Here is a 24,345-nt window from a genome sequence, read left to right on the forward strand (position 1 = left end):
AATGTTCTCATGCCAAATCTCCAAACTTCAAATTATTAAAACAAAATTGTAATATAGGGATTGGGGGGGGAGGGGGGAAGGAATCTTTCATGTTGAACAGAGTTTTACGTATCACTATTTCTGTGTTATGCACAGCAGTTGCTATGGTAATGGTTCTTTGAAATATGTTGTGCAACAATAGCTTGCATTGACCACCTCCTTATATATTAAGAGCATTTAAGGATGATTCTGCGGTGATTTGTTTCTTTTAGGGGTTTTCTCTCTCATTAAAAACCCTCAATACTGTGCAGAATATAACTGAGGGTCTGGTGTTTGCAGCCCCTCACCCCTTGCCTAGAATTGCCAGGGGCTGTATGTTTAATGCATTTTTGTTGTATCATATCCTTCCTGTTATCAAAGCTTGGAGCCAGTAAATATAACCCAAGTTATCCACCAATCAGATACTGCCTAAGCCTGCTTAGCATCACAAATGGAACTACATCTTGGTGAGCTGATATAGCAAGTGGCGGATAAAATGAAGTGGTTCCTATGTCACCTCAGCATCAAACTCACTGGTGGTTTTAGCTAATCTGTTACACTCTTGTGCTCAGCCCAGTCTTACCTGACCATTATAGAGATTACTAAGATAACATATGTGAAGCACCTGGAAGACTTGGAATGCATGGTATCTGAAATAGCTTGTTATTTATTTAAGTTATCCTGAATAGGGAAGCACACTGCTATAGGAGAGGCTCTTTAAAGCCAAAGAGTCCAGTTAGAGTTTAGAGTAAAAGGATGCTACAGCTTTAAAGTACAAGATCTGGCACCCAAACTGGGAAAACTTAACATGTATTCTCAATTAATGTATGACAATTGATTAGCTGAATGGTGTTAACAAATTCCAGTAATATGTCACAACCCTGCTAATGAAGCTAAATAACCTTTTTGTTGTAGTATTTCAAATACCTGTCTAGTTTCTCTTGATGTATTTAGCTTTGATCTTCAAAACTCTCCTGCTAAGAAACAAATTTATATTACATGAAGTATGCTCAGGTGTCTGTACTCCTTGTCACCTTACACTGCTTCATTTTCTTACTTCAAATTTCTCCTCAGAACCCACCTATCACATGAGTCCTTTGGCTTAACCAATTAATGGTTTCCAGCTACAGTCAAGTTTTAAATGCACTATGGGAATGTACTGAACTGCATTTTAACTGCATCTTCATTCACATCCAACCATTATTACCCTTGTAGCTCCCTCTTCCTCCTGTTTGTTTATTTGTCAAATTTCTATGCTACAACTTAGTCAAAAAGGTAAGCATGATGGCTCACAACATCAAAAAGAATGCATTGTGGGATTTTGATTTTTGCCTGCCTGACAAGGGACCAAAAAAGCCAAAAAAAAACCCAACAGTCAAAATTATTGACTCAGCACTATCTAAAGATCACTTGTTCTCCTCAGAATTTCATTTGTGTAGCATTTTCTGTTGAGTTACAGCCTCTGAATTGAAAGGATATACAGTAGCTCTATAATATTCTGCATTTATTAGAATGTGCCAATTGCCTTGAGAACAGATTAGTTTTCTTAGAATTTATTTTTCCTGTCAGAAACTGTCATGACAATTTTTGAATGAGAAATTTAAACCCACATGGGTATCTAAGCTTGATTCCTCTAGCAAAGATAACGATAGTGAAGAACATATAGCAAAGAAGAAGACATTCATTCATAAATGAATATGCCCTATTTGGGCACATAAAAGCTTCAACAGAGAGAGACTGTGCATGCTAGGCCTGCCCTTGGGGTGTTTCCCAACATGAAAGGATTCTGCTTCATACCTTGATGCATTTAGCTCAAGGTTCATTGGATGTCCATATGTTGAAGCCTTCCTGCAACTGGATACATCATGGATGAGACTGGGTTCCTGATCACTGGGAGCTATCTCATTCTGTTTAACCAAATATATTTTGTGCTGATTGCATTAAGATCTGAGGAGGAGACCGACCACCACCACACACCGCATGAGCTTGCATGCATGCCCCCCACATTTCCAGCTCAGTTCCTTGTGTGTCAAGTCAAATGCCTGAACAGGGCTGTTGACAAAACAGAAAAGAGTAATTTTGGATATATTTTTTATTGATTTTCCAATATCGTTCCAATAGCAGCCTCATTATAACAATACCAATTTTATCCAATTAATACAATTATTAATGCCAGTTATTCAAATGTCAAATTATACAATTTAATTAAAGTGGCCCCTTCTCATGCCAGAGTTGATGAGTTCGTTCTTCTACCTTTTTTCTGCGTTACAAATTTTTAATAATTTCCATTCCATTCCATTCCATTCAGATATAATAATCCCTTATATGACAGCTACAATCTCATGATTTCTATTCATGTTGGTATAATAGATAATTTATAAAGTTTCAAGTGAGGAACTTTAGTTGTAATCTGTATTCTTTCCTGCGTTTGATAGTCTGAATCCAGACTGCAGATAGCTAATCCAAAAGCTTCTGTTCCCACAGCTGGTAGATCCTTTCCTCCCTGCCGCTGATTTATGGCCAATTACCTTATCTCAAACACATTTATTTGCAGATAATGGAGGTTAGGGATGATTTTGCTCTATATTTTCAAAGCATAGTGTTTTTCTCCCCCCCTCCCTCTCAGTTCCTTTCTCTCACACACGCAGTTCCAATTTTGTTACATTCCATATTATATCCCAATTTCTTTCGTCCTAACTTGTGAAAATATTTTTAATAAACCTTGCATTCCGGGGAGGGTTGCTGTATCATAAATGTAGAGAAAAACTTTAAATAAGCAAAGCATGGGCTTCACACACACCCATCATCTCTTTCACCGAATGAAATCTGCTCTCAGTCCAAACCTTTTACATCCTTGTAGCTGGATTGTTTCTTATCTCTTTGTCTCTGGCACGTTCCTGTAGTTTACTCCAATTAGAGTCCAATTAACAGGTTAACCTGTGTTTCCAGGAATGGGATCAGGGCGGGGGAGCGGCAGCCGGAGTGCTCTGTGCATCCAGTGCCTTTGCCTGTCCTCACATTCCATGGGGAAGCGAGTGCCAGACTGCCAGGCAAACTGTGAGTGAAAGCCTGGTTCCTCTTCCAACTGAAGAGGAATGCAGATAATGAAATTCCCCCATAATCATCGGATCATCTCCGTCTGTCTCTCCCCTGTGTAATTTGGGGCAGATGAAGGCACCAACAATATCAAGCACCAGAGGGTTTTTTCTTTTGGGTAGACTGGATGTCATAGCCTGACTCATTTTGATAGTTCAATTCTGTACAGTCATACTTCGGGTTACAGACGCTTCAGGTTGCGTTTTTGGGTTGTGCACCTCGCTGAACCCGGAAGTATCGGAACGCTTTGCGCATGCGCAGAAGCACCGAATCGCAACCTGCACGTGTGCAGACGCGGTGCTGCGGGTTGCGAATGCTGCAGGTTGCGAACCTGCCTCCCACACGGATCACATTCGCAACCCGAACGTCCACTGTACACTGGTGTGCCATTCAAGAAAGATGGAGATACTGCCAATTCATTAAAGAATTGCAGCGTTAGTTAGTGGATTGGCTGCTGATTTACTAACATATAAAAAATTCAAATATTGGAAGTCTTATTTGTAGGGTGGGAATCAAAATTTTTGAGAACACCACTCGCAGACTCTGAAGCAGATATTTTCTAAGCTCAGATCTTAAAGCAGGGTTAAACTAGGACACATCATGTGGCATTATCTGACATTACACAATGCACCCATCAAATTGCATCACCATTGAAACAAACATTGTTCTCAATTGGCCTTCCCCCTTCTTCAGCAATAGCTAAGTAAATGCAATTGTTGCAATTGCACATGACAGTAAGAAGAGGCTGACTATCCCTTCCCAGATCAAAGTAGTATAAAGTTGCTATCAGTTTTTAATTCCCTGCTTCATATTTCTGGTTCTCTCTCTAGAATATGTATTAAACATCTCCATCTGTTGACTGAACTTCATAGTATTTTTCTAAAGGCTGAATTGTGTACAGATTAACTTAAATCCACCTTTTCTTGAGCTTTCAGTGCAGGAAACTGAAATTACTGTGCAAGATAATAAGGGACTATAATGGCATATGGGAAGTAATTACTCTGTATTAAATTTTTAAATATGGTGATCCCTCATTTTTCCATGTCTGCTCTAATGTGTTTGATGCTCTAATCCAGGCCTACACAATTTATGACTAATCACAGTCCATCAGTCACACATTTTGGCTAGTTGATTGCTTGGCAGTCCCCCTGTTTTTTAATCCAGACAGGCATTTACTGAACACCTGATCGCTACATGGCTGGATGACTGCATTTGACTTGATGTGTGTGTCATGAGCTTTTCACACCTACCCTGACCCTGTTGCTTCACTGAGGAGATGAATGGGAGGAGTATCCACTAGATGCAAGTTAAAACATGACACCACTAAGTCTAAACTAAGAAGGTTTAATTGAAATCTACCCAAGGGTTTGGAGGGGGAGAGAAGCAAATTGTAGATTGTCATAGATTGTTTTGAAAGATAAAGACCACTACCAGCATTTTCAAAGATAGGCATTGGGTGGCCAGGTGGGGAAAGGGCTTGGGCTCCTGCACCTTTAACAGCTGTGGTGAAGAGTGAATTTCAGCAGGTGCCGTTTGTCATATTTAGTTAACAGGTGCAGCTGTTGTCTTTTGCATCTGGCTACCCTAGGCAGAGGGACGCGGGTGGCGCTGTGGTCTAAAGCCTCAACGCCTAGGGCTTGCCGATCGAAAGGTCGGCGGTTCGAATCCCCGCGGCGGGGTGCGCTCCCGCTGTTCGGTCCCAGCGCCTGCCCACCTAGCAGTTCGAAAGCACCCCCGGGTGCAAGTAGATAAATAGGTACCGCTTACCAGCGGGAAGGTAAACGGCGTTCCGTGTGCGGCTCTGGCTCGCCAGAGCAGCGATGTCACGCTGGCCACGTGACCTGGAAGTGTCCCCGGACAGCGCTGGCCCCCGGCCAATAAATGTGAGATGGGCGCACAAACCCCACAGTCTGTCAAGACTGGCCCGTTCGGGCAGGGGTACCTTTACCTTTACCCTAGGCAGGGGAAAGAAAACCACGGCTAAGAATAATTCAGGGCAGAAGGAACTCAGAAGGAGTAGGGTTAAAGAAAGAGAAAAAGCAGGAGAAGGCAAGGTAGGTTCAAATATAGAACATAGGCATGCATAGCCACAGAATTCTACTCAAGCTGTTGGCTGGGCTCCTGGGAAACTGAGGTCTGAAATCAGTGCAGACAAATTAGCCCCAGCTGAGCCAGCAGGGCGGGACTGGAACATGAATCCTAAAACAGATACCATGTGATGATAAAAATTATAGGCTGCCATTCACACTTAATTTGATTTCAGTGGATTGAGTCTCCTTAAATAGAACAACTCTTTTTAAAATGTTTGATGCATCAGGTTGATTAGGAATAGTAAGCGCTAGCTGCTTAAGAAAAGGCTGCTATAATATGTTAATTGATGTGATTGATGGTCCTGTATCATTTTATTGCTTCTCCAGTACATTTGCTGTTATTTTCTGTGCAGCTTTTATCTTTTTGCCATATTATGTGCAATACTTGAGAAATATATGTGGAAGGTAATATCATTCAGTAACCCAATCCTTGGGTAAAATCTGCACTTCTGATTTTGCTTTGATAGATGTGATCAAACCTAACACTGAGTCACCTTTTTTAAAATAAAAAAGGCAAGAGGCTTTTTTAAATAAACAAATTAGCATTTTGAGCATAGATCTCCATTCTATAGAAGACAGAGGCAAAGCAATGCTTGGATGAGTGCAGCTGCCTCATCCGAAAATCATTATGCTGGTTTTGTTAGAAAACTGTGACCACCAGCATTTACCTCTATGAATTAAATTCCAATCGATTTAGTGTCAAACTTGTAGAAATATAGAGCAGGAGGAGACTCAAAAGCTTCAGTCTCATCGAGGAGTAAACCCCATTGAATTTAACAGGATTTTCTTCTTAATAGTCATGGCACCTCAGAAAATTCTAAAGTACCTTCAGCTTGTCAGTATTTTGTAGGAGAGATTCAAGTGCAAACCAGGAAAGGTAAAGGTAAAGGGACCCCTGACCATTAAGTCCAGTTGTGGCTGACTCTGGGGTTGCAGTGCTCATCTCACTTTATTGGCCGAGGGAGCCGGCGCACAGCTTCCGGGCCATGTGACCAGCATGACTAAGCCGCTTCTGGCGAACCAGAGCAGCACACAGAAACGCTGTTTACCTTCCCACTGGAGTGGTACCTATTTATCTACTTGCTCTTTGACGTGCTTTCGAACTGCTAGGTTGGCAGGAGCAGGGACCGAGCAACGGGAGCTCCACAGTCACTTACGGACCATAAAACCATGTTTATGGAAGACAATCTTACTTGGCTACGAGTGATCACCAAAGAAGAAGATTCATTCTTAATACAATAATTTAACCTTAAGATGAACTATACATGTCTGAAGTTAAAAAAATGTTTTGCACTGCTTTTCTATTGTTTGTGAAATGCTAAGCAAATTAAGACATTTGTTTAACTAGATAAGCTTCTTGCTACTGCCTTAATTACAGAGAAGGAAAAAAATCTCTTTATAAAAGGAACATAACAAAGATCAGTGCTTTTTTTCTGAAGGTACACAGTGGTACGTAGTATTGCCACGGGGGGGCAGGCAGGAGGGCTCTCGAACCCCGTCAGAGCATCACACCTCCTTCCCTGAGCTGGCCAAATGCTTTCTGGGCTTGGGGAAGGAGGCATGAAGTTCTAAGAGGATTCTGGATGGTGTTGTAACCAGTCATTAAGTTACTACATGCATCATGTAATAACTATATACCAAGATCTTAATGAAGTTGTTTTATATGTAATTGTTTTACATGTAACTGGGGTTTTTTCTGGCCCCAAGGAAATTTTGCACCCAGGGCCAACTGCCAAGAGTACTCCCCCCCCGAAACAAAGCACTGGCAAATAAAACTTCTTACGCACCTTATAATGTGATGGACTATTGCATTCCCTATTAGCATTAAATGTGCTAAGAAGTTGAATCTAGTACTGTAATGTTTCCTATTTCAGGATGCATATTAAAATACATTTCCTGGAAAATACTGTTGCTTTACTTTGCATATCATCTTCACTGTAGCCCACCTTCCGCGTACAGGTGTTTTGTTTGCTTTTGTGGATACTACAGTCTTATATTCATGCTACAGTGGTTCTTAAGGCCTAAGGCTGTCAATGATAAATTCTCTCACCTGATGTCAGGATGAATTAGAGCTGGTCATGTAGCTTTTTGCATTAATGTAAAATAGCCCTGTTACAAGAGCTGCAAGATATGCTATATCTGAGAACAGCTTCTTTGTGTTGTTCTTGGCATATAGGTAGCCAGTGCAGATCCTGAAACATGATGCGGTTGATGGGGAACCCTATTCTTCACAAGCTGTAGCTTCTTGACTAAACACAAGGGAAGTCCTACATAGAATGCATTGCAGCTGTCTAATTCTGTAGTCTAATTGTTTAGAGGTTACCAATTCTGAGGTTACCAATGTCTGAAGTATAGTGATCCAAGCTATCCCAATCCAGGAACAGTTTCAGTTGTCTTACCAGACAGGTTTGCATAAGGACTCTCAGGTCTAAGTGCAATGGTTGCTTCTCTACCCTGCAGCCCTCAACTGCCCTTTCCACTACCTGAGAGTTGCCAGGCTCCCTTATCTGGCAGCTGTAGCTGCTGTAATGGTAGCAAGGAAGATAGGAACCTTCTCCACCTTCCACCCCCACCCCTGGTCCATATTCTGCCCCACAGCTCTTCAACTTCTCCCTCCCACCTGATGGCTGGAACACTGCTGGGTCCCCTGGAAAAAATTACATGTCCTAGGAGCCCTGCTGCCTGAAATTATGCTGCAATGCCTTTCCAAGAACCAGGGAAATAGAGGGGAAGGTAGCTGAAGAGGAAGAAGAGAGGAGGGAGGGAGGCTGGTTTACCTCCCTACTGTTGCAGTCACATCAGGTGAGAGTAGAGGAAGGATTCCCCTCTAGTTCTTTAGCTTGCACTGACAAACATGAACATAGCAAATCCATGTTCCAAACTAGGTATTTATGAAGCTTAGCAGCATCACTACTTTTCTGCATCACCACATGCTATTTAATCTTATACTGCTCAAGTCCTTTGAAACAGTGCTTATGAATCTTTGGTTCTTCTGTGCTGTCACATTTACAAGTATCACTTTTATGTCCTCCCCTCCCTTTCACTTTTGACTACTGGTTGTTTCTTCTCTCCAACACTTTTAAAATCACAACGTGTGGCATCAATAATATGTGGTAAATTAATTTGTACCACTTTGGGATCTTGTATTCAGCTTGGGAATTTATGTCCTGCCTTTAAGTGGCCTATTGGCAATCAAAGCACAGCTTGCAAAAGAGATAAACAGCAAGATGGCACAACACAGTTGAAAAATCCAGTTAAAAAGCATGTCTGCTTTATCCAAAAGTTCAGCTTTATTTAGTAAGACTATTACTATGTCACTCAGTAATCAAAGTTCTCTTAGTAGCTTTCATAAAAAAATAGTTAAAGTACAGTAATAAAACATAAGAATCACAGTATAAAAAGTGAAATACCCATAAGAGCAAATATGAGGGACTGTCAGAGATCTCCTGTCATCCAGTGATGCTGTGTAGTTTCCTGCTGCCACCTGCAGCAACTGTAATATTATGTGTGGAAATCACTGCTCCCCTTCCCTCTAGGGCTTCATTTCCACCTGCAGCCTTCAGAGGGAGAAAATATGCTCCTTTGTGGTCCCTGGCCCCAAGGTATGGGCCCTTGCCCAAGCCAAGACTGCTCCCTCTTGATGGTCATGTTCTTTGTCCATTCCCTGCCTCTTCAGGGAACCTCTTCTCTGTTACGCTGAATCTTCTGTGCCAATATCAGTGGTTTGGGTAAAATATTTCCTCCTTAGAGACGTTTGGGCCAGTTAAGCAGGGAGCATGTTTGTCTGTCCTTCCAGACCCTCCAAGTGTCCCTATTTTCCAGGGACATCCCTGATTTAGAGAAGTCGTCCCAGTTTCTGATTTGATCTTGGAATGTCCCTATTTTCATTGGAGAAATGTTGGAGGGTGTGGAGTTACCTGACACCCGAGCCGTCTGAAGGCAATCCCACATAGGGAAGTTTTCTAATGTTTAATGGTTTATTATGTTATCATAAGGGACGCAGGTGGTGCCGTGGTCTAAACCACTGACCCTCTTGGGCTTGCCAATCAGAAGGTCGGCGGTTTGAATCCCCACGACGGGGTGAGCTCCTGTCGCTCGGTCCCAGCTTACTGCCAACCTAGCAGCTGGAAAGCAAACCAAAAAGTACAAGTAGATAAATAGGTACCACTGTGGCAGGAAGGTAAATGGCATTTCCGTGTGCTGCTCTGGTTTCGCCGGAAGCGGCTTAGTCATGCTGGCCACATGACCCAGAAAAACTGTCTGCGGACAAATGCCAGCTCCCTTGGCCTGTATAGCAAGATGAGCACCGCAACCCCAGAGTTGTCTGCGACTGGACTTAACTGCAAGGGGTTCTTTACCTTTTACCTTTTTATGTTATCATATATATTGTCATCATATATACCTGGCAACCCAGTAAGATGTTTGGGGTATAAATACTAAAATTAGCATTATGGAATGGGACATCACTATTTTCATTAGAGAAATGTTGGAGGGTATGTCTTTCCAACTAATCTCCTTGTAAGCTCTGGCTCTTTCTCCATGTTTCTTGTGTGTTGTGGGAATAGTGACAGAAGACATGCCCCCGCTTGGCCTACATGGATTGGCTCCCTCCATTTCTGTGTGGTATGCAGGCATTGTCATCTGCTTGGGCCCTGATTAAGGAGGCACTGTTGGGAGTTTTCAGTGATGTTTTTGTCATTTTTGTCTTTTCTGGTCTTGCGGGCTTTCCCCTGCTCTCCTGGGCTGAGCACGCATTGTAGAAGTCTGTCTCTCGTCCTGGCTCTGCAAGTTACAGCTTGGTCCCTGCAGGGATAGATGTTGCTATGGAACTCTTATATTAATCCATTTTACCATAATAAATTGGTAGTATATTGTTGTTAAAGATGGTTAAATAGTATACAGTTTGAGCAAAAAATATATGTAACTTCATTGCGGATAGAATAATTTTTTTCTGATATTACATGCTCACACATATAATTGCCAGTTTAACAAATAGGAATGTAAAACCTCAAGAATCTTGTGGAACAATTGGTTTTTGTAAATTGAAAGAGACAAAGTTGTCACCGAACTCCTAATTTTATTCCATTTAATGGCACTCATAATTCTACCTTTCTCATAACAGTGCATTGAATTTACACATGAATTAATAGAAATAGTCTCTCCCACTTATGAAGATTTTAGGAGGAAGCAGAAAATTATTCAAGGTAATATGTATGCCAAGTCATTTTTATATCAGGTTTGCATTGGGTCCTTTTGCTGATTATTGCTCTCTTTTCTTGTTTACAAAGTAATCTTTCCAGTTGTGTTATATTTGCAGCATCTTGAATCTGACGGTTTGCAGGCCAAAATAAAAAGCAGACAAAAGGAAAAGGAAAAAAAAATGCATACAGCAAAATGCAAATCATAGTGCCTCCTACTATAAATAGGCACAATTTCAATTCAGTTATTCATCCATCCCAGCGTATCTTCACTTCCTCCTTCTCTCAATGGGGCTGACCGTATAGAACATTACAAATGCTACCAACACCTCCATATTTGTACAAAAAGAACCCCGCATTACTGCTGTGATATTCTTTTTTTAATCTTCTGTTATTTATACAAGTATGATTCATTAACAGTTATTTTTGCAAAGGAGAATTGCAGCCTACTAATACAATTTAAAACACTCTTATTTTGAGGACTGAAAAGAGCATCATCTCATTACTTTTCTTCCTCTCAGATTTTTTTTTTTATAAAGAAAAGATCTTGAAAGATCTTTTGACTATAACCTGATGGATTTTTTTAAATTAAAAAACCTCCTTTTTTCTGAAAAACCAGGTATTTTCTCCTCCTCCTCCTTCATTTGCCCTTAAGCCTCCTTTCTCTTTGATAGAGCTTACCAAGAAAGTGAATTTGTACAAAGCTCAGAAGAGATTTGTTGCTGCAAGCTTGGGTGAGATTGATGTAAATCAATGATATAATTCACATTGGGCTAAGACAAACCATGGCTTAGTGCGCATGTGTGAGTTTCCAGAGAGGGTGTAGCAAATTGTTTGCTCCTGGCCATTTCGCTGCTGCACTGCACTGAGGCAAGCCAGGCTTTGGCTTCATGTATCACCTAAACCTGGCCTCATGGTTTAACTCTCCTGGTGAAACCCATGAGCAGTTCTTGTTGTTTAGTTGTTTAGTCGTGTCGGGCTCTTCATGACCCCATGGACCACAGCACACCAGGCACTCCTGTCTTCCACTGCCTCCCACAGTTTGGTCAAACTCATGTTAGTAGCTTCAAGAACACTGTCCAACCATCTCGTCCTCTGTCATCCCCTTCTCCTTGTACCCTCAATCTTTCCCAACATCAGGGTCTTTTCCAGGGAGTCTTCTCTTCTCATGAGGTGGCCAAAGTATTGGAGCCACAGCTTCACGATCTGTCCTTCCAGTGAGCATTCAGGGCTGATTTCCTTAAGAATGGAGAGGTTTGGAGTCGCCTCCAATGCCATAATTCAAAAGCATCAATTCTTTGGCGGTCAGCCTTCTTTATGGTCCAGCTCTCACTTCCATACATCACTACTGGGAAAACCATAGCTTTAACTATACAGACCTTTGTTGGCAAGGTGATGTCTCTGCCTTTTAAGATGCTGTCTAGGTTTGTCATTGCTTTCCCCCCAAGTATCAGGCGTCTTTTAATTTCGTGACTGCTGTCACCATCTGCAGTGATCATGGAACCCAAGAAAGTAAAATCTCTCACTGCCTCCATTTCTTCCCCTTCTATTTGCCAGGAGGTGATGGGCCCAGCGGCCATGATCTTCGTTTTTTTGATGTTGAGCTTCAGACCATATTTTGCGCTCTCCTCTTTCACTCTCAATAAAAGGTTCTTTAATTCCTCCTCACTTTCTGCCATCAAGGTTGTGTCATCTGCATATCTGAGGTTGTTGATATTTCTTCCGGCAATCTTAATTCTGGGTTGGGATTCATCTAGTCCAGCCTTTCGCATGATGAATTCTGCATATAAGTTAAATAAGCAGGGAGACAATATACAGCCTTGTCGTACTCCTTTCCCAATTTTGAACCAATCAGTTGTTCCATATCCAGTTTTAACTGTAGCTTCTTGTCCCACATAGAGATTTCTCAGGAGACAGATGAGGTGATCAGGCACTCCCATTTCTTTAAGAACTTGCCATAGTTTGCCTTAGCTCAGCACAGAGCAACAGTGGAATGACAGGAGAGGAATAAAGGAGTTCTCCCACCCACCCCACTACCACCACCCCTGGCTTTTTGAGAAGAAGGTACGGCAAACTTAATCAAGCTTCTTCAAAAGGGTACGAAAGAACGTCATAGCAGGCAGCCGGCGGCGTCATTTCATTTCCTTCCTTGTGTGGTGATGACAGCTCTGTCTTCCGAATCACACCTGTTCTTGCCACTGAGGAAGGTAGACCCACTTGTTTAGGGTTTGGTGCATGATTTGCAACGAGGAGTGCAAATTTCTAGTAGATGTGTACAAAAATTACTGTGGTGGAAAACACAGCTTTAGTGAAAGGCTAGATTCAAATATTATTTTTCTATGCTGTACATTTTGTTTGCATATAAATAGGTGTATAAGCAGGTGGCGCTGTGGGTTAAACCACTGTGCCACTTGGGCTTGCTGATTGAAAGGTTGGCGGTTCAAATCCCTGCGACGGGGTGAGCTCCCGTTGTTCAGTCCCAGCTCCTGCCAACCTAGCAGTTCAAAAGCACACAGTGCAAGTAGATAAACAGATACCGCTCCGGCAGGAAGGTAAATGGTGTTTCCATGCACTGCTCTGGTTTTGCCAGAAGCAGCTTAAGTCATGCTGGCCACATGACCTGGAAAAAATATCTGCGGAAGCGCACATCTCGGCCTGTAAAGCGAGATGAGCGCCACAACCCCAGAGTTGTTCGCAACTGGATTAATTGTCAGGGGTCCCTTTACCTTTACCCTTTAGGTGTATAAGAATGCAGACTTCCACCCCCCTCCCAAAGGTTACTGCAAGGTGAGCATCTGCACAAACTGGCAGTCTGCTGCCACCAAGGATACTAAATGATCATTTTATCTATACTCGGTGCCTGTCTACCAATTGCATCTTCTGTAAGAAAGTTCTTCTAAATGTGTTCTGTGAGAAAGTTGCAGATGTTTAAGATGGCTTTCAGCAATCTACCATGGAGAGGTTTAGGCACACCAGTCATTATACACTGTTTTCATGACTACAAAAGATAGGACTACAAGGCATAGGAAACAGTAGTACTAAATATGCAAGACCTGAAATTGTACATCTCCCTCCATAAATGGTACTAGTTCAATTAATTTATGCATGTACGTACACATGTAATTAATGAGAATAAGCTTCAGGTTTCATGTGTTTAGGTTGAAGAAGACTAGCTACTTCACCCAAAAAAAAGAACACCAGGAAGTAGCTTTTCCAAACCATGCCAAAACAATGCAGAATTTTCTGCTTTTCTGTGAAAGCTCACTTCATATTTACTGGTTGGTAGCAACAGTGACACTCTGGCCACATAGAATGGAAAATATGGAGACTTATCCCTCCCTCCTCTCTCCAACTCCTGTTGCACTGCGTCATAGCATATAAGAACAATGGGCAGTATCAGTAGTCCTTACGGGAGGAAAAGACTCCCTCCTTCCCTCTCCCCCACATCTGAAGTGCCAGTTTTGCTGCTTGTCCAGTGAACAAGTAGGGTTTATAGGGAAGGTGCATGGTGTTTGGAGGATCTGAGGCTGGGTGAGTGAGTGGAGACTGGATTTGGATTTGTCTAGGTAGGATGGGTCAGTCTAGGAATTCTTCCATGGTTTGGATTTAAATTCGAGCTGGAGAAATATTTGAGGCCACCAGTGTCCACCTCTTATTTGAGGTGAGCATTGTGAGCCCCTGAAATGTGTATCCAAGTCACAGGATTATGGTTTTTACCGGCATCAGCAAAATGTAGTGCGTCTCTGGAGGATTATGGTAGATTATTTGCTTATAAGACTCTTCCTCTTTAGTACTACATGCTGCTTACAGCCATAAGAACAGTGCTACGCTTTGAAATAAAATTGACTCTACCAACACTTGGAATCACAGATGCTTTGCTCCATTATTTACCAATCAGTCTTAAATGCAAAACTAAAACAATATGACATGCAATCAAGCCACACAAATAAATTTTGAGCACTTTCATTGAAAAAATATTAAAAGGTCTCAGTATTTTTAATACATGAACAATGACAATGGAGGTAGAGTCGAGTCTACACAGCAACAGGTATGGGGTGGGGTGGATGAATGCTCATTAATTTCTCAAGTGATTAGTTTCCTTGCACACCAGCTTTCTCCCTTTATTGTCATCTTTCCTAGTAGCAGACCTGCCCTCCCCAACACTAGCATTGCTGCAGCTTACCAGGATGGGGTTGGGGCGACACTGTGTGGGCCTGCAGGCAGAGTCACAGCAAATGGCTGCCTTGAAAAATTTGTAAGATTTAAAGGCTTGGAGAGATTAAAGGGTCTTTGTATGAAGAAGAAGAAGAAGAAGAGTTTGGATTTGATATCCCGCCTTTCACTCCCTTTAAGGAGTCTCAAAGCGGCTAACATTCTCCTTTCCCTTCCTCCCCCACAACAAACACTCTGTGAGGTGAGTGGGGCTGAGAGACTTCAAAGAAGCTTGACTGGCCCAAGGTCACCCAGCAGCTGCATGTGGAGGAGCGGAGACGCGAACCCGGTTCCCCAGATTACGAGACTACCACTCTTAACCACTACACCACACTGGCTCTCCAGTGACTAAAGGTCATTAAATTTGGCATCAGAAGATTTTCCCTGGGGGAGAACATTACAAAAGAAAAGTGTAAATGCTAAAAAGGCCCTTTCCCTGATCACTGGTGCTATGTGTACCAAGTTAAGACCTCAAAAGATGATATTAACAATTGGCCAGATTCATGTAGGAACTGGTGGATGAATGATATATATGTATGTGTGCTTAATAAATTTAGTTCATTTATCAACTTTTCATATTTCAACAGAAATCTCTTCAATGGTTTACATATCCAATGTAAAGGGAGTGAAAAACACACAAAACCAATACAAATTCAGACCCAAACAACATTACTACCAATGCCACCACTACTGCTACTATTAAGAACCCCATATCTCAGTAAAATAATAAAATAACAATGTTGTTGTTGTTTAGTCGTTTAGTCGTGTCCGACTCTTCGTGACCCCATGGACCAGAGCACGCGAGGCAACAAATATATCTAAAAAACATTCATAAGTAAAATATCTATGAATCACAAAATAAATATATGCACAGTTGCATAAAATAGGGTTGCCATATTTCAAAAAGTGAAAATTCAGACACAAAAGTTATGGCCAAACTTTGTTTTGGCAAACATCTTGAGCTTTTTTTGGGGGGGGGGTTAGGGAGCAAAGTTTTTGAGCTATTTTTTAGGAAATTCACCCAAAATTTTTTTTGATGGGTTGCCATACACCTGGGTTTTCCTGGACATTTCTACCAATTTTTGGAAATTCTGCCAGGACGCTATTTTCGACGGCAGTTAATCTGTGGTGTGCTATAGGAAACAATTTTATCCACAATGTTATTTAATACCTATGGAAAGCCATTATAAGATTTGCGGCAAGGTGGAATCCAACCTAGTGCTCAGTCTCTTGTTTCATCATCTCCCCATACTTCCCCAGTGCACCCCCCAAATCTGTTTTCAGACTTCCCTCAACCTTCTGAAACAAATTTGGGGAGAGTGCATGGCCTGCATGGGGGACAAGCTTTTCGCAGACGTGTAATTTGTACATTTATTTGTACATTTGTTTATAAAATGTCTTGATTCCCCCCTTTATTTTGATAATTTTATTCTGTTTACTGTTATAAAGGGCTTTAATTGCTGTTTTAAGTAATACTTTAGGCCATTTTATGTAAATAACTAAGATGATTTTTTACGTGACATATAAATTTGGAGGTTTTTAAAATTAAAAATACACACACCTTTGGTAGGTGGTTCCTTTCTGAAGTCATTATGTGGGCATTAGATAACCTAGGCATGGTTAGTTGGGGAGAAATACATAGCTATTTCTGTTTCTTCAAAATTGAGATGAGGGTGGCTTCCTCAGGAAAGTGGCTGTCCCAGACACCTACCTAAATTGTGATACATAGATACTCTGGTTTCTCTTCAGATCGTATAAATCTTTCACCTTTTACTAAATTGTGATACATAGAGGGCAAGAACTGCATATGCACATGTCCGACACATTTGACAGTGCAGATGATGCGTATGTATATTTGTGCTCTCCTACTTTCCCAGGCTAGGCTATGTGTATTTCATCAAATATAAGTTGTTGATTAAAATCATTTTGCTGAAGTTTATGTGTGTTCAGACCCTTGAAACCTAAAAACTACTACTTCTAGAGGATGGTGCTTTTATATTAAATATTAACAACAGCATAAACACTGTAATATTAACTGAATCCTAAATTGTTTTCATTACTTATTTATGCTGGCTAACTCTTTACAGCTATTTTATCAAAAGCGAAAGAAGGTAGAATTTAGCTTAGCGGCTCTTATTTCCATTTATTTTTTTATTCATGAAAGAGTTATTCTTAGCAAGAAAACGAGTTGCACACTTTTAAAAGCAGATACCTTGCCAACAGCAGGCAAATACTGTTGCAGTGGAACGAGGAACTATTCTTAGTAAATGTATCCATTTATTTAAGTTTAGGGCAAATGCTACCAGACCACAGATTCTGTACATGAACGGTTTCCAATTAGGGTTCCGTGGACCCCTGGGGTCCGCGAAATGCACCCAGTGGGTCTTTGGCCTCATCCCTTGCCTCCCCCCGACTAATTTTTTGTCATTTATGCATGGTAATTTCACACATTTTATGGTCTGTTTTTAGTATACCTAAAATCATTTGCTTATTAGGGGCTACCCAATGTTTTGTTCAAAAAATTGCTTTGCAGAGGTAACTACCATAGAGTTATCAAAATTTTCACAAGTAGGGGGTCCATGGCTTGGCTTTTGAAAAAGAGGGAGTCCTCAGTAATTGGCTAATTGGGAACCACTGCTGTGCATGATACTTCAGAAATTTTCACACCTTTTGATATAATTCTGCCTCCGTTTTGTGATTTCTTAAATGCAGTGTGCTACTTCTAATATTCTATAAACATAAAGAGACACATTCTTTCCTAACATCACTGGTATTTCAGATAAGTATTTCTAGGATAGGGCTGTTAGGAGCTTTTGCACAGGTGCGTATAAAAGCCACCAAACAACGCTTTTCAAAAGCTGTGGTAATTCTAATAATAAAGCATATTTTTAAGTAGCTGTGTGAAATTGTAAGGTTTCCATTCTTACGGTGGAAGTATGGAAAGTCTACATTTTAGTTGAATATAATTTCCATAAAGTGGGTAAGGGTAAGAAGCAATTGTACTTTAAAAACAAAACAAAACGTGACTGTCAGTTTTCCCCCGATGTTTAGGTAGGGTGTGAAACTTGGAAGCAGTTAATTATATACCAGCAGGGATGAACCAACAGAGTCTAGAAGGCAATTCTGGAAGCCGGCGTATAAGTACTGAAAAGCATTTTAGGTATAAATGCTGAGATTCAGCTCCACGAGTTCCCGCCTCTTCCAAGACTTCCCCTTTAGCCTGTGTAATGCTGCCATGAGATAAGATGAATGATTCCTCTCCCTCCTCCTCCCCCTTCTCCAAATGTTAATTTTGACCCCACTCGGCCTGCCCTGCTTCTCCTTGCCTCAGTCATCCCTGTTCTCCTACACATAAACGTCTCAATTACAAAAGCAGGAGAATGTTTGAAAGGCTCTGTGTCGATGGTGTTCACATGACTAATACTATGAAAGATAGCAAGGTTTTTTGAGCAGCACCAGTCTAAGCACAGTTGGCTCACAGCTGACAGACAGAATGTGGGGTGGGCTTTGTCACCAGAACGCTGGGTACTGCATGCCCAGCTATGCTTGTAGTTATACAGTGCCCAGTAACCTGCTGCTTATGTCAGGTTGCAGGCAGTTAAAACACATAGAAACTGGGTAGCTTTTATTCCTTTTCATCTCAGCAAAGGTTATATAATGAGGGGATTGCTGCTAAAGTAAAAAGGAAAATGAAGTCTTTGTTAAATGCCTTAACAAAGAAAGAAGGTAAGCACTGAACGCAAAGCACTTGATGCTGGAGGACTGCTATTTTCTTCTGCATGCTTAATATGATCTGCTTAGTTACTGTATAATTATTCTAAGTTCTTTCCGTATCTTTTCCAGAATTCCTTTATGTTGGGTTGTCCTTTTAGACAACTCATTGTAAGAGCGGGGTGTGACTTTGTTCATTTTAGTTTATATCAGAGAAGCCTTGTGTTCCTTTCACAGGGGAAAAGCTCTGTATTTGAGTAAGGAGAAGAGATTTCTTAGGTTTATATTACTAATGAATGCTCATGAGTGTTTACTTCAGATGTATGCAGTTTGATGAAAACATTCCAGTAGATTATGAAACAACGTGTGTTTTTAATTCATACGGGGTGGTACTTTGAAGCATGCTGCTGGTTCTTGCATCTTTTCACCTGAAAGCTTTGCTGTATAATTATATTTTATTAAATAAATGAATATATACAGTATATGGAAATCTATCCAGGAGAGCTTAAAACATGTACTTTCTGTTTCGATAGAAAAGGGGATTTTTTGGGAGGTGGGATACAATTACATTAGTTATTGTAAACGAAACATGAATCGTATCAAATGTATCTACCCACTTGCAGCATGCAAACTGATATAGGGAAAAGGTGAGAAAGCACTTGCATAGTTGGAGTTGGTTGTTTATGTCACTAATTATCCATATTACATTCCTGGCATTTGCATCTTCTAATAAAAAAGTCACTAATTAAAAGCTGGTCTTCAAATCAATGCTTTGTTAACATCAAGTAGAAGTCAACTCATTATTTAAAGCCCCTTACACTTACCATCTGATAAGAGGAAAGAGGTTGTGTAAAATGTAGAAATCACTTTGGTCTGGCTCTGTTTCTCCTGAAATCTGTGAGTCCCAAACAGAGACAGATACACTATACTGCCTACAAGCATGTTTTATTGAAGTGCTTGGAGAAATGTGATTTTCTTTTTCATTTGCTCTCTGCTTAAGCTAAGATCCTTCCATTGATTTCGGTCTGACAGAATAAAATTAAATACCAGCACTCTGAGTTAAATGCTTTGTAAGGCAGAATTAATGTTTATAGGGTAAGTATTGTACCACACAGATTTGAAATGTTGTTATCAGTAATATTTTTGGTATTTTGGTGATATAAATTCCAAGGGCCTTTACCTAGATACGGCGTTTGAAACCTCGTGTAACGTAACGCATTTAGTTATGTAAAGAAATATATATTGTTCAAAGGGACCACGTGTATTTAAATGGGTGACCAGTAGGGCAATAAAAAGTACAGTGAAGGGTGTGTGTTTTATAATGTACATGAACATGCATTATGGAACCAACATGTTTTCCTTAACCTCAGTTTTGGCCTAAGTGTTACAATTTTTGAGCCATGTAGTTTTTAGTTTTTATATATAAATATATACCCTACCTTTCGGCTTGGTAGGCCTACACACTTACAAGCAGGGATACATTACATTTACATCAGCAAACATCATGTTTTGTTAAAATCAAAACATGAGTTGACTGGCTAAATTGTTAAAATTAGATCTTTTTAAACTGTTCAGAGGGAAGCAAAGTAGCAATACTGATTGTAATTCACTCGTCTCATCCCCGTAAAACACATTTGTGGTTTGTTTGTTTTTTTGAATACCTTAAAATAGTATTTTCCTCATTTAAAATACATGTGAAATATTAGCATTCATTTTGAAGTATGAGGGGAAAACCACACGCTCTAAATTTAATTTTGGTAACTCAGTTCTAGCTGGTAAATGCATTCCAGCATTATCGATTCAATGGGAAAGTTGACACTGATTTCCATGGGGTATGAATTGTACCTGCTTGTTCTTATCCAGCAGAAGTCCACTCTTGTAAACCTATTTCTTCATGCAGTTAAGACTTAGTGCATACACAAATTCCGGCAATGTGTGGTGTAGTGGTTAAGAGCGGTAGTCACGTAATCTGGGAAACCGGGTTCGTGTCTCCGCTCCTCCACATGCAGCTGCTGGGTGACCTTGGGCCAGTCACACTTCTGTGAAGTCTCTCAGCCCCACTCACCTCACAGAGTGTTTGTTGTGGGGGAGGAAGGGAAAGGAGAATGTTAGCCGCTTTGAGACTCCTGAAGGGGAGTGAAAGGCGGGATATCAAATCCAAACTCTTCTTCTTCTTCTACATCAGATTTATGCACCCATCACTGCTGCTTGGGGAGGCTTTTCAATGAAGTTCATCAGAGCAACGATCATTTTGTCCTAACATAGGTGGCAGCCTATGACCCTCCAGATCTTGTTGGACTTCCACCACCTCAGTCTTAGCCATATGACCAATGATCAGGGATGATGGAATCCAGCACCATCTGGAGGGCTCTTGACCCCTGGTGTAACAGGTGGCAGTGCAGTAACTGGACCCGCTTGGAAATTTCTTGCAATGTTGATCTGCTGTTGGAGAGTGGAGAGAGAAGAATTGCACATGGGCTCCAGGAACCCCAATTGCACAATGTCCCTCTTGAGGGATATTTAGTAGAGCTTGTGGAGGCTATTTCTGTCCAGCTCATATTGTTTCTGTGAGAATGCAAACACAGGAGCAAATAAATAGTCATTTTAATTGCTTGCAGGTCTCTGGTGTCAGGTTCTGGGAAGACCTTAATATAAAAAAAACTAAAAGTATTTGTTAATATCTTTCATCCTTTTTTGACTGCCTATAAGTGAAACTATTATGGTATCATTTTGATTTTGCTGCAACGTGATATAGGTCATTTTAGGTTTGCTGAATCTTCAAGTCATTGTGTCACATGCAAGTCCCAGTGAAGCAACAGGATACCTTTTAAATAAACGATTCATGTGATGTTGCATCAGGGTTTCTTAATGACTGTGTGCATTGATATTTAGCTATCTATCTATAGAAACATACATGCATAGGCCTCGTGGGCTCTTTTGCTCGTGGATATATAAAAATGGTTAAAATTATTTTCTCAAACAATACATAGCTCAACACCTCCCAGTAGCGAGAAGCGTCTGAACGTGGGGCATTTTCAGAGTGGGGAAGAGGAATTGTAGTAGTAGTCAGAGACATAATAAGACTAGCTACATATTCATGGGATTTCCCCCTTCACAAGTTTCTTATTCTTTTATTTTTATTAGGACGCGGGTGGTGCTGTGGTCTAAACCTCTGAGCCTCTTGGGCTTGCCGATCAGAAAGTCGGCAGTTCAAATCCCCGCGACGGGGTGATCTCCCATTGCTTGGTCCCAGTTCCTGCCAACCTAGCAGTTTGAAAGCATGCGAAAAAAGTGCAAGTAGATAAATAGGTACCGCTCTGGTGGGAAGGTAAATGGCGTTTCCGTGCACTGCTCTGGTTTCGGTGTTCCATTGCACCAGAAACGGCTTAGTCATGCTGGCCACATGACCTGAAAAAAAGCCTCTGCAGACAAACGCCTCCCTCGGCCTGTAAAGCAAGATGAGCGCTGCAGCCCCAGAGTCGTCTGCGACTGGACTTAACTGTCAGGGGTCCTTTCCCTTTCCCTTTACCTTTACACTGCAACTGTGTATTCTAAATGTAGGGAATATAAACTGGATTTACTATTATTTAATAGTAAATGCCTCACAGGATCAAGTGCTGGGATTCCAGTAATGGTAGAAAGCAGGAGCCCTTTTTGACCAAGAATGGTCAAGTTTGGAATTTTGAGAAGGTGCTATGGATGCCAGTCACAAAATGGCTGCTATGGGGCAGGGCATAATGGCTGCCAAATCTAAAAGAACAGGAAAAGGAGCAGGACCACAAAATGGTAGGTGAATTCCCTTCTCAATTGGGGAAAAGGTACCTATCTCAGCCATCGCTACACTTGCTCATAGAGATAAGCTTTTCACACCTTCCTTTTGTTTGGAACCAATGGGAGGGCAAACGTCAAATCCTGGCATCCAGTTATAGTATATAAGTGGAGGGAGCTCAATGTGGGAGCCAGTGTAAACAGCAACTGTACAGGAAGATTAAGGATTTTTGAAGGGGTATTCACTAAGACCTTTCACAGGTGCTATAGGAGTTACTGGTGGTCATACTGGTGATGACCCGACCCTTGGAGTAAGAGAATGACTCTCCCTATAGCAGTCTTTGGTCCAAAACTCAGTCCTAGTGCAACAGCTATCATTCCAGCTGCTTGCTTCAGATTCCCACTCACCCCATTCCATTCCACACTGTGCCTGTTTAGCCTTGTACCCTTCCTGATAGCAGTAGTAGGGATTAGCAGAGTTTAGCACCAAGTACAGAATTGCTGTATAACTCTGCCCCACTTCCCAAATTTAGGATTCTGCTTCAGTTGCAGCATCCAAAACCTCTGAATGAGCAGCTTCAGCTACAGTTCTGTAAAACCTTTCCGTTCTCAGTAAACAACCTTGCATAGAGATAATCTGTGATTTGGTGGGGAATATTTTGATTTTTAAAACTTAGTGTACTGTATGAATTTTACAGGCCATATTCTGATAATTTAGTGACAGTAACTGAAACAAATTTAAAAAACCTCCACCAAGTGTTGTGGATAAACAGACGGAAATGCATAAACACTGTGGCTTGTGTTAAAGAGGGCCACAGATTTACATAACCTTTAAGCAGCATCTTGGGTAACAAACTCTTAATTCCAAGAGCAGCATAAAATCCAATTTTGTACTTACAAAAGAGGTGAGAACCCTTGCCTGATGGGAAAGCTTTTGGGGCATAGGGCATATTGGCATCAACCAGCAAGTTTGATAATCTGCCATTCTGGGGATGAAAAGTCAGGCTGATAGTCTCAACAGCCTTATGCAAATTAATTTTGCCTAGTCTTGCTGAAAAACAAGCAAATGAAAAGTCCTGCTGAGGTTTCCAGCTTCACCCACTTCAGGAGGCGTCTGTATAGTCTGGAATGCTTCATCTCAATAACGTAGTAGTTCAAAAGCATAAATACCATAGCTTCAGCGCTGAAGGATAACTATCCATGATCACTGTGGCATAAAGATCTGATCAGTCATCATATGACGGGGAGGGGGAGGAATATTCCCAGCATGTACTCATGCCTATACTATGTCTTAAAGTCACATCAAGAAGGGAAACATAAAGTGGCATGCTGGGTAAGTGAAATGACTGTTTTCTTGAAGCTCCCCATCATGAGGCTCCTATGTGTGAACTGGCTACTTGGCTTTGCCCCATTTCAAATTTATTTAACACTTTTGCTAAGCGCTCACACAAAGATAATCTCAAGAATGCTTCCTGTAAACTAAACCATTGTTATTACCTGGAGATCGTTGGTTGGGAACTGAAGGTGGTCTGCCTAAGCTCAGCCCACTGGTTTCCTGCAAACTACTGGTTTTGTGGGTGAGCTCATGTTCCCTGTTAACCTCCATCCTCTTTATTGTACCTGACTGCACAGTCCCTTGGTACTTTGACATTTGTTCAGAGATCCACCATCAGAAAGTCACATTGCTCTGCTAGTTTGCAACCTTGGTTTTAGTGCACTGCTATACTATGGTTTTTGGGACGTGGGTGGCGCTGTGGGTTAAACCACAGAGCCTAGGACTTGCTGATCACAAGGTCGACGGTTCGAATCCCCGCGACAGGGTGAGCTCCCGTTGCTCTGTCCCTGCTCCTGCCAACCTAGCAGTTCAAAAGCACGCCAAAGTGCAAGTAGATAAATAGGTACTGCTCCGGCGAGAAGGTAAACGGTGTTTCCGTGCACTGCTCTGGATCGCCAGAAGCGGCTTAGTCTTGCTGGCCACATGACCCAGAGCTGTACGCCGGCTCACTCAGCCAATAAAGCGAGATGAGTGCCACAACCCCAGAGTCGGCCACGACTGGACCTAATGGTCAGGGCTCCCTTTACCTTTTATACTATGGTTTGGTGTTATGCGAGAGGTAGAGGTAGATTTAGGCAGTGCGAGTGGCACTTGTCCAAAGTAAGCTTGGAGGAGGAGATAGGAGGGCTCTAGGACCTTGCCAGAGCCTCACACCTCCTTCCCAAAGCCTGGCTTAAACTGGTGCCTTGAGGGCTGG

At 41.5% G+C, this 24,345-nt stretch overlaps 1 protein-coding gene across 6 annotated transcripts in view; it reads left to right on the plus strand.

Annotated features, from left to right (window-relative positions):
* Positions 1 to 24,345, plus strand: part of SHANK2 (SH3 and multiple ankyrin repeat domains 2) — a 354,487-nt gene that overhangs the window by 118,262 nt on the left and 211,880 nt on the right. Inside the window, exon 1 of one of the 6 annotated variants that reach the window (XM_082223287.1) lies at positions 18,113 to 18,340. The exons of the other annotated variants lie outside the window; for them this stretch is intronic. Coding sequence (XP_082079413.1) covers positions 18,304 to 18,340 — 37 coding nt within the window. The 5' untranslated portion in view covers positions 18,113 to 18,303. Of the gene's footprint in view, positions 1 to 18,112; positions 18,341 to 24,345 lie in introns of those variants that run through there. 6 annotated transcript variants of the gene reach the window in all.

Source organism: Podarcis vaucheri, assembly GCF_965113315.1.
Source record: "Podarcis vaucheri genome assembly, chromosome: 1".
NCBI lineage: Eukaryota > Metazoa > Chordata > Lepidosauria > Squamata > Lacertidae > Podarcis > Podarcis vaucheri.